The 12,500-nt window shown below is 60.7% G+C and overlaps 1 protein-coding gene across 1 annotated transcript in view; it reads right to left on the bottom strand.

Moving 5' to 3' along the window:
- Positions 1-8,067: 8,067 nt before the first annotated feature.
- Positions 8,068-12,500, bottom strand: part of LOC139240119 (uncharacterized) — a 14,109-nt gene continuing 9,676 nt past the window's right edge. Inside the window, exons 4-7 of the mRNA XM_070868494.1 lie at positions 12,102-12,344; positions 10,108-10,347; positions 8,172-8,923; positions 8,068-8,092 (exon numbers count right to left, since the gene is read on the bottom strand). Of these exons, the coding sequence (XP_070724595.1) occupies positions 8,068-8,092; positions 8,172-8,923; positions 10,108-10,347; positions 12,102-12,344 (1,260 nt within the window). The remainder of the gene's footprint in view (positions 8,093-8,171; positions 8,924-10,107; positions 10,348-12,101; positions 12,345-12,500) is intronic.

The raw sequence follows: 12,500 nt of genomic DNA, 5'->3' as shown, positions 1-12,500 counted from the left end.
TTGCCCTGTTGCAATGCGCGCGCGGGCAAATCCGCCCCGGAGCGTGGGCACACCTGTGGCAGGTGCAGTTAAATATGGGGAAGTGTGAGCTGATCCACTTTGGACCCGAGATATATCGGTCCAAATGGCGAGAAGCTGGGAACTGTGGAGAACAGAGATATTCAGTGCTTCCATGTACAGCGATCACTAAAAGCCACTGGACAGGAGCAACAATAGAAAGACTTGGATTTATATAGCGCCGTTCACGACCACTGGATCACAGCCAATGAAGTCCTTTTGGAGTGTGCTCACTGTTGTAATGTGGGAAATGTGGCAGCCAATTAGCGCAAAGCAAGCTCCCACACACAACAATGTGATAATGACCCAGATCATCTGCTTTTGTTATGTTGATTGAGGGATAAATATTGGCCCCAGGCCACCGGGGAGAACTCTTCTTCGAAATAGTGCCATGGGATCTTTTACGTCCACATGAGAGGGTAGACGGGGCCTCAGTTTAACATCTCAGTCGCAAGATGGCACCTCTGACAGGGCAGCGCTCCCTCAGTACCGCCCCTCCGACAGTGTGGCGCTCCCTCGGTACTGCCCCTCCGACAGTGCGGCACTCCCTCGGTACTGCCCCTCCGACAGTGCGGCACTCCCTCGGTACTGCCCCTCCGACAGTGCGGCACTCCCTCGGTACTGCCCCTCCGACAGTGCGGCGCTCCCTCAGTACTGCCCCTCCGACAGTGCGGCACTCCCTCAGTACTGCCCCTCCGACAGTGCGGCGCTCCCTCGGTACTGCCCCTCCGACAGTGCGTCACTCCCTCGGTACTGCCCCTCCGACAGTGCGGCGCTCCCTCGGTACTGCCCCTCCGACAGTGCGGCGCTCCCTCAGTACTGCCCCTCCGACAGTGCGGCACTCCCTCAGTACTGCCCCTCCGACAGTGCGGCACTCCCTCAGTACTGCACTGGAGTGTCAGCCTAGATTTAAGTGCCCAGGTTGCTGGTGTGGGACTTGAACCCACAACCTTCTGTCCACTGAGCCACGACTGACACTTTTAATTAAATCATTCTAAAGGCTGATGGAACGTTGGCCTTTACCGCGAGGGGGCTGGGATACAGAGGGGAGGGAGGGATGCTGCAGCTGTACAGAGCTCTGGTCAGACCCCGTGGGGAGTAACTGGGTCCAGTTCCGGGTCCCCCGCCCCTCAGGGAGGATCTATCGGCCTCGGAGGCGGGGAGCGGAGCAGATTCCCCACAATGATACCCGGGGACTGAAAGGGTTAAATCCCGAGGACAGGCTTGTGTTCCCTCGAGTGTCGAAGATTGAGGGACGATCTCATCGAGGTGTTTATGATGATTGAAGGATTCGATCGGGTGGATCGAGAGAGAAACTGTTTCCTCTGGTGGGGGGAGCCCAGAACAAGGGGGGCCTCACCTTAAAATTCGAGCCCGGCCGTTCGGGGGTGATGTCAGGGAGCACTTCTTCACACAAAGTGCCGCGGGAATCTGGAACACTCTCCCCCAAAAAGCTGTGGAGGTCGGGGGTCAATTGGAAAGTTCAAAACTGAGATGGATAGATTGTTGTTGGGGAAGGGATACCCTTGTTGGGAGAAAGACGGGTAAATGGAGTTAAGAGACAGATCGGCCTTGATCTAATTGAATGGAGGAACAGACTCGAGGGTCTGAATGGCCTCCTCCTGTTCCTGTGTAACAGGCTCGAGGGGCTGAATGGGCCTCCTCCTGTTTCTAATGTAACAGGCTCGAGGGGCTGAATGGGCCTCCTCCTGTTTCTAATGTAACAGGCTCGAGGGGCTGAATGGCCTCCTCCTGTTTCTAATGTAACAGGCTCGAGGGGCTGAATGGCCTCCTCCTGTTTCTAATGTAACAGGCTCGAGGGGCTGAATGGCCTCCTCCTGTTTCTAATGTAACAGGCTCGAGGGGCTGAATGGCCTCCTCCTGTTCCTAATGTAACAGGCTCGAGGGGCTGAATGGCCTCCTCCTGTTTCTAATGTAACAGGCTCGAGGGGCTGAATGGCCTCCTCCTGTTTCTAATGTAACAGGCTCGAGGGGCTGAATGGCCTCCTCCTGTTTCTAATGTAACAGGCTCGAGGGGCTGAATGGCCTCCTCCTGTTCCTAATGTAACAGGCTCGAGGGGCTGAATGGCCTCCTCCTGTTCCTAATGTAACAGGCTCGAGGGGCTGAATGGCCTCCTCCTGTTTCTAATGTAACAGGCTCGAGGGGCTGAATGGCCACCTCCTGTTCCTAATGTAACAGGCTCGAGGGGCTGAATGGCCTCCTTTCTGATGTTCCCAGAAATAAGTTCCCCCTTCTGGGGAACAACTGGCGTGGTGCTGAAAGCTGGGTCCGATTCTGTGGCAATACACGACACACGAATACTCTGCGTCTCCTGCAACGCTGCACTTTTAATCACACGTTAAATGTCACTGAACAGTGTGGGGCGAGTGTTCCAATGGCCAACAGCACCCGCCTGTCATCCTTCTCCGCGTGGTGACCCACGACCTCCCGCACCTTGCTGACGATGGTCCCCATCGCTTAACGTCTCGGGGCTTGAGCATATTGGGGCAGAGGGTCACCCTGCAGGGGAACAGCAGGATCCCAGGCCGTCAATGTCGCGAGACTCGCCACGCCACCGGAAAGCAACCTCGGCCCTTCCACCCCCCCCCGCCGGCCATACCCCCCCCGGCCGTACCCCCCCCCCCGGCCATACCCCCCCCGCCGGCCATACCCCCCCCCCCCTGGCCGTACCCCCCCCCCGGCCATACCCCCCCCGGCCATACCCCCCCCCGGCCGTACCCCCCCCCCCCCCCCCCCGGCCGTACCCCCCCCCCGGCCATACCCCCCCCGGCCATACCCCCCCCCGGCCGTACCCCCCCCCCGGCCATACCCCCCCCGGCCGTACTCCCCCCCCGGCCATACCCCCCCCGGCCGTACCCCCCCCCCGGCCGTACCCCCCCCCCGGCCATACCCCCCCCGGCCATACCCCCCCCCGGCCGTACCCCCCCCCCCCCCGGCCATACCCCCCCGCCACATTTTAAATAAAAAGATTCATCGCGAAAAAGACTTGCATTTATATAGCGCCTTTCACGACCACCGGACGTCTCAAAGCGCTTCACAGCCAATGAAGTACTTTTGGAGTGTAGTCACTGTTGCATTGTGGGAAACGCCAATTTGCGCACAGCAAGCTCCCGCACACAGCGATGTGATAATGACCCGGATCATCTGTTTTAGTGATGTTGGTTGAGGGATAAATATAGGCCCCAGGACTCCCCCTGCTCTTCTTCCAATAGTGGCCCCGGGATCTTTTACATCCACCCGAGAGGGCAGACGGGGCCTCGGTTTAACGTCTCATCCGAAAGACGGTCCCTCCAACAGTGCGGTGCTCCCTCAGTACTGCCCCTCCGACAGTGCGGCGCTCCCTCAGTACTGCCCCTCCGACAGTGCGGTGCTCCCTCAGTACTGCCCCTCCGACAGTGCGGTGCTCCCTCAGTACTGCCCCTCCGACAGTGCGGTGCTCCCTCAATACTGCCCCTCCGACAGTGCGGCACTCCCTCAGTACCGCCCCTCTGACAGTGCAGCACTCCCTTGGCACTGCCCCTCTGACAGTGCGGCACTCCCTCAGTACCGCCCCTCTGACAGTGCAGCACTCCCTTGGCACTGCCCCTCCGACAGTGCGGCACTCCCTCAGTACCGCCCCTTTGACAGTGCAGCACTCCCTTGGTACTGCCCCTCTGACAGTGCGGCGCTCCCTCAGTACTGCCCCTCCGACAGTGCGGCGCTCCCTCAGTACTGCCCCTCCGACAGTGCGGTACTCCCTCAGCACTGCCCCTCTGACAGTGCGGCACTCCCTCAGTACTGCCCCTCCGACAGTGCGGCGCTCCCTCAGTACTGCCCCTCCGACAGTGCGGCGCTCCCTCAGCACTGCCCCTCCGACAGTGCGGCACTCCCTCAGTACTGCCCCTCCGACAGTGCAGCGCTCTCTCAGTACTGCCCTGGAGTGTTGGCCTGGATTTATGTGCTCAGGTCCCTGGTGTGGGTAAGTATAAAAGGGCTTAAAAAAAGGAATTTGAAGGTAAAGATTCTAATTTCTCCTGGGGAGAAAACAAACTCTTTAAAAAAGAAAGTTCACCACCAAGCCTGCGTCTTGCATGTTTGAGTTCCAGCCTCAGAATTGATGTCCAACGGGAGTGAGGGCACGTTGTGTGTTTGAACAAGTTCATGGGACAAAGTCTGAGGCAGTGCTTGCTGCCTGGCTGCCTGCTGGTTGCTGAAAGTGCTTTGTGTCGGCAGCTAGTTATGGAATCGGGGGAATACCACAGGAGTAGGCCATTCGGCCCTTCGAGCCTGCACCACCATTCAGTGAGATCATGGCTGATCATTCCCTCAGTACCCCAGTCCTGCTTTCTGTCCATACCCCTTGATCCCTTTAGCTGTAAGGGCCATATCTAACTCCCTCTTGAATATATCCAACGAACTGGCCTCAACAACTTTCTGTGGTAGAGAATTCCACAGGTTCACAACTCTCTGAGTGAAGAAGTTTCTCCTCATCTCGGTCCTAAATGGCTTCCCCCTTATCCTTAGACTGTGACCCCTGGTTCTGGACTTCCCCAACATTGGGAACATTCTTCCTGCATTTAACCTGTTCAATCCCGTCAGAATTTTATATGTTTCTATGAGATCCCCTCTCATCCTTCTAAACTCCAGTGAGTACAGGCCCAGTCGATCCAGTCTCTCCTCATATGTCAGTCCCGCCATCCCGGGAATCAGTCTGGTGAACCTTCGCTGCACTCCCTCAATAGCAAGAACGTCCTTCCTCAGATTAGGAGACCAAAACTGGACACAATATTCCAGGTGTGGTCTCACCAAGGCCCTGTACAACTGCATCTATTTTCTATGTTTCGAAGAGCAGGGGGAGTTCTCCCTGGTGTCCTGGGGCCAATATTTAACCCACGACCAACATCACTAAAACAGATGATCCGGGTCATTATCACATCGCTGTGTGTGGGAGCTTGCTGTGCGCAAATTGAGCTGCCGCGTTTCCCACAATACAACAGTGAGCACACGCCAAAAGTACTTCATTGGCTGTGAAGTGCTTTGAGACGTCCGGTGGTCATGAAAGGCTCTATAGAAATGCAAGTCTTATGATATTGATCACCTCTATCAAATCTCCTCTCCACCTTCTCTGCTACAAGCAGAACAAGCCGAGCTGCTCCACCCTCCCACTATTGGAGCCAGCCACTCTGTCGGAGACGCTGACCTTTGACCTCTGTGAGCCGACATATGACCTCCAACCTCTTGCTGTCTCTTGAATGACTCGAGTGTCAGTCACCCTCATGATCGAAATCCTTGCCGTACATCTTACAGCCCCGATTTTAACATTCTCCTCCTTGTTTTCAAATCATTTGCCCCCCTCCCTATCCCAGTAACCTCCTCCAGCCCCGACACCCCTCCCTATCCCAGTAACCTCCTCCAGCCCCGACACCCCTCCCTATCCCAGTAACCTCCTCCAGCCCCTACACCCCTCCCTATCTCTGTAACCTCCTCCAGCCCCTACACCCCTCCCTATCCCAGTAACCTCCTCCAGCCCCTACACCCCTCCCTATCTCTGTAACCTCCTCCAGCCCCTACACCCCTCCCTATCCCAGTAACCTCCTCCAGCCCCTACATCCCTCCCTATCCCAGTAACCTCCTCCAGCCCCGACACCCCTCCCTATCCCAGTAACCTCCTCCAGCCCCTACACCTCTCCCTAGCCCAGTAACCTCCTCCAGCCCCGACACCCCTCCCTATCCCAGTAACCTCCTCCAGCCCCTACACCCCTCCCTATCCCAGTAACCTCCTCCAGCCCCGACACCCCTCCCTATCCCAGTAACCTCCTCCAGCCCCTACATCCCTCCCTATCCCAGTAACCTCCTCCAGCCCCGACACCCCTCCCTATCCCAGTAACCTCCTCCAGCCCCTTCATCCCTCCCTATCCCAGTAACCTCCTCCAGCCCCGACACCCCTCCCTAGCCCAGTAACCTCCTCCAGCCCCGACACCCCTCCCTATCCCAGTAACCTCCTCCAGCCCCTACACCCCTCCCTATCCCAGTAACATCCTCCAGCCCCTACACCCCTCCCTATCCCAGAAACCTCCTCAAGCCCCGACACCCCTCCCTAGCCCAGTAACCTCCTCCAGCCCCGACATCCCTCCCTATCCCAGTAACCTCCTCCAGCCCTGACACCCCTCCCTATCTCTGTAACCTCCTCCAGCCCCTACACCCCTCCCTAAATCTGTAACCTCCTCCAGCCCCTACACCCTCCCTATCTCTGTAGCCCCCTCCAGCCCCGACACCCCTCCCTATCCCAGTAACCTCCTCCAGCCCCTACACCCCTCCCTATCTCTGTAACCTCCTCCAGCCCCTACACCCTCCCTATCTCTGTAACCTCCTCCAGCCCCGACACCCCTCCCTATCCCAGTAACCTCCTCCAGCCCCTACACCCCTCCCTATCCCTGTAACCTCCTCCAGCCCCTACACCCTCCCTATCTCTGTAAATCCCTCCAGCCCCTAAACCCCTTCCTATCTCTGTAAATCCCTCCAGCCCCTACACCCCTCCCTATCTCTGTAACCCCCTCCAGCCCCTACACCCCTCCCTATCTCTGTAACCTCCTCCAGCCCCTACACCCCTCCCTATCTCTGTAACCTCCTCCAGCCCCTACACCACTCCCTATCTCTGTAACCTCCTCCAGCCCCTACACCCCTCCCTATCTCTGTAACCTCCTCCAGCCCCTACACCCCTCCCTATCTCTGTAACCTCATCCAGCCCCTACACCCCTCCCTATCTCTGTAACCTCCTCCAGCCCCTACACCCCTCCCTATCTCTGTAACCTCCTCCAGCCCCTACACCCCTCCCTATCTCTGTAACCCCCTCCAGCCCCACAACCCCCGGGATCTCTGCACTCCTCTAATTCCTCAGGGGTTTGATCACGTGACAGAAGACCGTGACATCCGATCACAGGATTACATTGTATATATGGCCAGAAACAGGCCATTGGGCCCAACCAGTCCAGGCCGGAGTTTATGCTCCACTCGAGCCTCCTCCCGTCTTTCCTCATCTAAATCTATCAGCATAACCCTCTATTCCCTTCTCCCTCATTGACTGGTCCAGCCTCCCCTTAAATGCATCGATACTATTCACCTCAACCCCTCCCTGTGGCAGCGAATAGTGGTAGAAGGGGGGTTAGTGGGGGAGGGGCGTTAGTGGGGGGGGGGGAGTGGGTTTGTGGGGGGTTGTTAGTGGGGGATGGGGAAGGAGGTGTTATTGGGAGAGGGGGGGTTAGTGGGTTGGGGGTTAGTGGGGGGGTTATTGGGGGGTTCGTGGGGGAGGGGGGTTAGGGAGGTGTTAGTGGGGGGGTAGTGGGGGAGGGGTGAGTGGGGGAGGAGGCAGGGTGGTTATTGGGGAGGGGGTGTTAATAGGGGGGTTAGTGTGGGCGGGGGAAGGGGATTATTGGGGTGGTTAGTGGGGGAGGGGGGTTAGTTGGGGAGGGGGGAGGGATTATTGGGGGGTTAGTGGGGGATGGGGGTTAGGGGGGTGTTAGTGGGGGGGTTGTGGGGGAGGGGTGAGTGGGGGAGGAGGCAGGGTGGTTATTGGGGAGGGGTGTTAATATGGGGGTTAGTGTGGGCGGGGGAGGGGTGGTTATTGGGGGGGGAGTTTTGGGGTGGTTAGTGGGGGAAGGGGGTTAGTGGGGAGGGGGGAGGGATTATTGGGGGATTATTGGGGGGTTAGCGGGGGGCGATGGGGTTAACCCTTACCCTCCTGTTCGCCGGCCTGGTGGGTGCAAAGGGCGCTGGCCTCATGTACTCCTCGGGCACCCTCTCGTACAGATTCTCCTCCCAGGGCGATTGCGGACCCGGCCTCGGGGCCGGGGGGGTCGCCCGCGGCAGGACCCCGTACACCTCGTCGTCCAGCTCGAAGGTGTGGGGGGCCGGGCTGGGCCACTCCGTCTCTCCGCGCGGGGCCGGCTGGGGGCCGCGGTGACGGCGGGGAGCCTGGGCGTAGGTGGGCGGGGCCTGGGGGGGAGGAGGGGTCATGGTGGGGGCGCTGGGTGGGGCCTGGGGGGGAGGAGGGGCCCTGGGGGGGGCGCTGGGCGGGGCCTGGGGGGGAGGAGGGACCCTGGGGGGGGCGCTGGGCGGGGCCAGGGGGGGAGGAGGGGCCCTGGGCGGGGCCTGGTAGGGAAGGGGGGCCCTGGGGGGGGCCCTGGGCGGGGCCTGGGAGGGAGGAGGGGCCCTGGGGGGGGCCTGGGAGGGAGGAGGGGCCCTGGGGGGGGCGCTGGGCGGGACCTGGGAGGGAAGGGGGTCCTTGGGTGTCAACCTCTCACGGGGAAGGTCCGGCGAGGGGCGGAGCGGAAGGTCAGGGGTCAGGACCTCGCAGGGAGGGTCTGGTGAGGGGCGGGGCGTGAGGTCAAGGGTCGGGGCCGGCAGAAGGCGGGGTGTGAGGTCAAGGGTCGGGTCCGGCGGGGGGCGGGGCGTGAGGTCAAGGGTCAGGGCCGGCAGAAGGCGGGGCGGCAGGTCAGGGGTCGGGCCCTTGGTGGGGGTGGGGCAGTAGAAGTTGCCACGCCGGCCCGGACTGGGCTCAAGCTCGGAGTACACGTGGTACAGCTCCGGCCCGACGGCCCGCGACCCGAGGTCCTGAGGCTCGGCGTACACCGCGAGGTCGGGGTCGGCGTAGACCCGGGCCTGGGCCGGCTCGGCGTAGGTGTGTGTCTCCTCCTTGGCGGCCCCCGGCCTCTCGCCAGGCTCCGTGTAGATGTGCCGCCTGGCCTTGTTGACAGCGGCGTATGTGGCAGCCCCCTGGCTGGGGGCCGGGCAGATCTCCCTCTCGGGGGGGCAGGGGCTCGGAGGGCGGACCGCAGCTCGCACCGCCAATGCTCGGGCCTCAGGGATCTGCCGAGGGGGCAAGAAAACGTGGTTAGCGGCGGCTCCCACTCTCGCCCTGGCCTCCCCGAGCGACCCCTGCCCAGCGAACTCAGTCCCGGGGTTAGAACACGGGGCGACCGCCTCGCCACAGGCAGCCCGGGGGCAGCAAACCTCAACGGACCCCGCCAGCTGCCATTTTGTTCAGGCCCAGCTCAGCTCAGCCTGTTCCTGCAGGCCCCGTTAGAGAAGCCTGTTCCTGCAGGCCCCGTGAGAGAAGCCTGATCCTGCAGGCCCCGTGAGAGAAGCCTGTTCCTGCAGGCCCCGTGAGAGAAGCCTGTTCCTGCAGGCCCCGTGAGAGAAGCCTGATCCTGCAGGCCCCGTGAGAGAAGCCTGTTCCTGCAGGCCCCGTGAGAGAAGCCTGTTCTACAGGCCCCGTGAGAGAAGCCTGTCCTATAGATCCCGTGAGAGAAGCCTGTTTGTGGAGGCCCCGTGAGAGAAGCCTGTTCTTCAGGCCCCGTGAGAGAAGCCTGTCCTATAGATCCAGTGAGAGAAGCCTGTTCCTGCAGGCCCCGTGAGAGAAGCCTGTTCCTGCAGGCCCCGTGAGAGAAGCCTGATCCTGCAGGCCCCGTGAGAGAAGCCTGATCCTGCAGGCCCCGTGAGAGAAGCCTGTTCTACAGGCCCCGTGAGAGAAGCCTGTCCTATAGATCCCGTGAGAGAAGCCTGTTCCTGCAGGCCCCGTGAGAGAAGCCTGTTCTTCAGGCCCCGTGAGAGAAGCCTGTTCTACAGACCCTGTGAGAGAAGCCTGTCCTATAGATCCCGTGAGAGAAGCCTGTTCCTGCAGGCCCCGTGAGAGAAGCCTGTTCTACAGGCCCCGTGAGAGAAGCCTGTCCTATAGACCCCGTGAGAGGAGCCTGTTTCTGCAGGCCCCGTGAGAGAAGCCTGTTCCTGCAGGCCCCGTGAGAGAAGCCTGTTCTACAGGCCCCGTGAGAGGAGCCTGTTCCTTAAGGCCCTGTGAGAGAAGCCCCTTTGAGTCACGGCAGACTAGGGGTGGAAAATCTGTTCCCACATGGGAGAGATGAGAAGTGGAGGAGTGCGGGAGATGGAGAAGGAGACGAAAGGTTGAGGCTAGAGGCTGCGGAAAGATCCGTACTGTTGCTCGTGTTTGCTGGACCTGTCCGTCGAAATGCACAGCGCCGAAAGCTGGCCCTTACCTCCTGATAGAGCGGGTCGTCCAGTGTGACCTTCACCGCTACTTCCATGGCCCAGAGACAGACGTCGGGCGCGCCCTTGGGCTCACCGGGGTCGAAGGTCGGCGCCCTCGGTGACGGGGTCGGTGCCGTGGCGACCTGCGGCCCCTCGGGGCGGGCTCCGGCCTCCGCCCCTCCCCCTGGCTCCCTGTCGCTCAACTTCCGCCTCAGGCTGTCGATGTCCGCATAATGTCCGTGCGGGTCCTGGGAACGGGAGAAGACACACCGCCTGTCACGGCAACGCATGGCTCGGGCCCAGTCTACGGCACAGAAAGAGGCCACAGGGGCCCCACCACTCCGTGCCGGGGTTTATGCTCCACACCAGCCCCCTCCCTCCCCTCTCCAACCCCCCCCCATCCCCATATCCTTCATTCCTTTCCCCTGGCTTCCTGAATCCCCCATTGGGTTTATCAGTGACTGTCTGATATTGATGGCCTCTAGTTCTGGTCTCCCCCCACAAGTGGACACACCTTCTCTACACCGACCCGATCGAACCCTTTCATCATCTTAAAGCCCTCTATCAGGTCCCCCCCCCTCTCGGCCTTCTCTAGAAAAGAGTTATAACCGCTCAGTTCTGGTATCATCCTTGTAAATCTTTCGTGCACCTTCCTCCCCGTGTCTCGATATCCTTTTGGTAATGTGGAGGCCACAACTGTGCCCAGTAACTCCCAGTGTGGGCCAACCGAGGTGGTACACACATTAAACGCAGCAAGTGTGCTTTGCCAAATCTCCTCGACTGGCCCCAGGGGTCAGACGCTGCCCTTTAACCCCTGGGACTGAGCGGAGCTCAGGGGTCAGACGCTGCCCCTTAACCCCTGGGACTGAGCGGAGCCCAGGGGTCAAACGCTGCCCTTTAACCCCTGGGACTGAGCGGAGCCCAGGGTCAGATGCTGCACTTTAACCCCTGGGGAGCCCAGGGTCAGACGCTGCACTTTAACCCCTGGGGAGCCCAGGGTCAGACGCTGCACTTTAACCCCTGGGAGCCCAGGGTCAGACACTGCACTTTAACCTTTGGGACTGGGCGGAGCCCGGGGTCAGACGCTGCACTTTAACCCCTGGGACTGGGCGGAGCCGAGGGTCTGTGCATGATTGGTGGGGTTTCCCACAGCCGTTTCAAAGGGGCGGCCTTGCTTAATCTCAGAGGAGCCATTGTTGTTCAGTGCGAGCAACGCGATGACACCCAGGGGCACCCAGTGACATTCAGTGACACCCAGGGGCACCCAGTGGCACCCAGTCACACCCAGTCTCACCCAATGACACGCAGTCACACCCAATGACACGCAGTCACACCCAGTGACACCCAGGGGCACCCAGTCTCACCCAATGACACGCAGTCACACCCAGTGACACCCAGGAGCACCCAGTCACACCCAGTCTCACCCAATGACACGCAGTCACACCCAATGACACGCAGTCACACCCAGTGACACCCAGGGGCACCCAGTCACACCCAATGACACGCAGTCACACCCAGTGACACCCAAAGGCACCCAGTCACACCCAGTCTCACCCAATGACACGCAGTCACACCCAATGACACGCAGTCACACCCAGTGACACCCAGGGGCACCCAGTCACACCCAATGACACGCAGTCACACCCAGTGACTCCCAGGGGCACCCAGTCACACCCAATGACACCCAGTGACACGCAGTCACACCCAGTGACTCCCAGGGGCACCCAGTCACACCCAGTGACTCCCAGGGGCACCCAATCATACCCAGTGACTCCCAGGGGCACCCAGTCACACCCAGTGACACCCAGTGACTCCCAGGGGCACCCAGTCACACCCAGTGACTCCCAGGGGCACCCAATCACACCCAGTACCCGCCAGCAGACGGTGCAGCTTTTCCTCACACAGTCACAGTGCCCCGTACAGTACCCGGGGTAAGGTTCCCTCCCGTTGCCGGGTTGCTGGGCTCCCGATGCTTGGTGTACGTGCGAGTGCTGGCCCTTACCTCCTGATAGAGTAGGTCGTCCAGTGTGATCTTCGCCGCTCCTTCCACGGCCCAGAAAAGGACATCGGTCACGGCCTTGGGGTCACCGGGGTCGAAGGTCGGGGGCCCCGGTAACGAGGTCGATCCCGCGACGACCTGCGGCCCCTCGGGGAGGGCTCCGGCGTCAGCCCCTTCCCCCGGCTCCCTGTCGCTCAGCTTTCGCCTCAGGCTCCTGTCGATCTCGGCGTAATGTCGGTCCGGTTCCTGGGAATGGGAGAGGGCACACCGCCCCGTCACTACACCACACGGCTCGGCCCAGCCTGGAAAACCAGCCCCAGATCCCCACACCATCCGGCCCGCAACCTCTCACCCGGCAACTGGGGGGCCAGACGCTGCACTTTCACCCCAGGACTGGACAGG

Source organism: Pristiophorus japonicus, chromosome 30, assembly GCF_044704955.1.
Source record: "Pristiophorus japonicus isolate sPriJap1 chromosome 30, sPriJap1.hap1, whole genome shotgun sequence".
Classification (NCBI taxonomy): Eukaryota; Metazoa; Chordata; class Chondrichthyes; family Pristiophoridae; genus Pristiophorus; species Pristiophorus japonicus.
The sequence above is the reverse complement of the archived record's forward strand: the minus strand, read 5'-3'. Positions and strand labels throughout refer to the sequence as shown.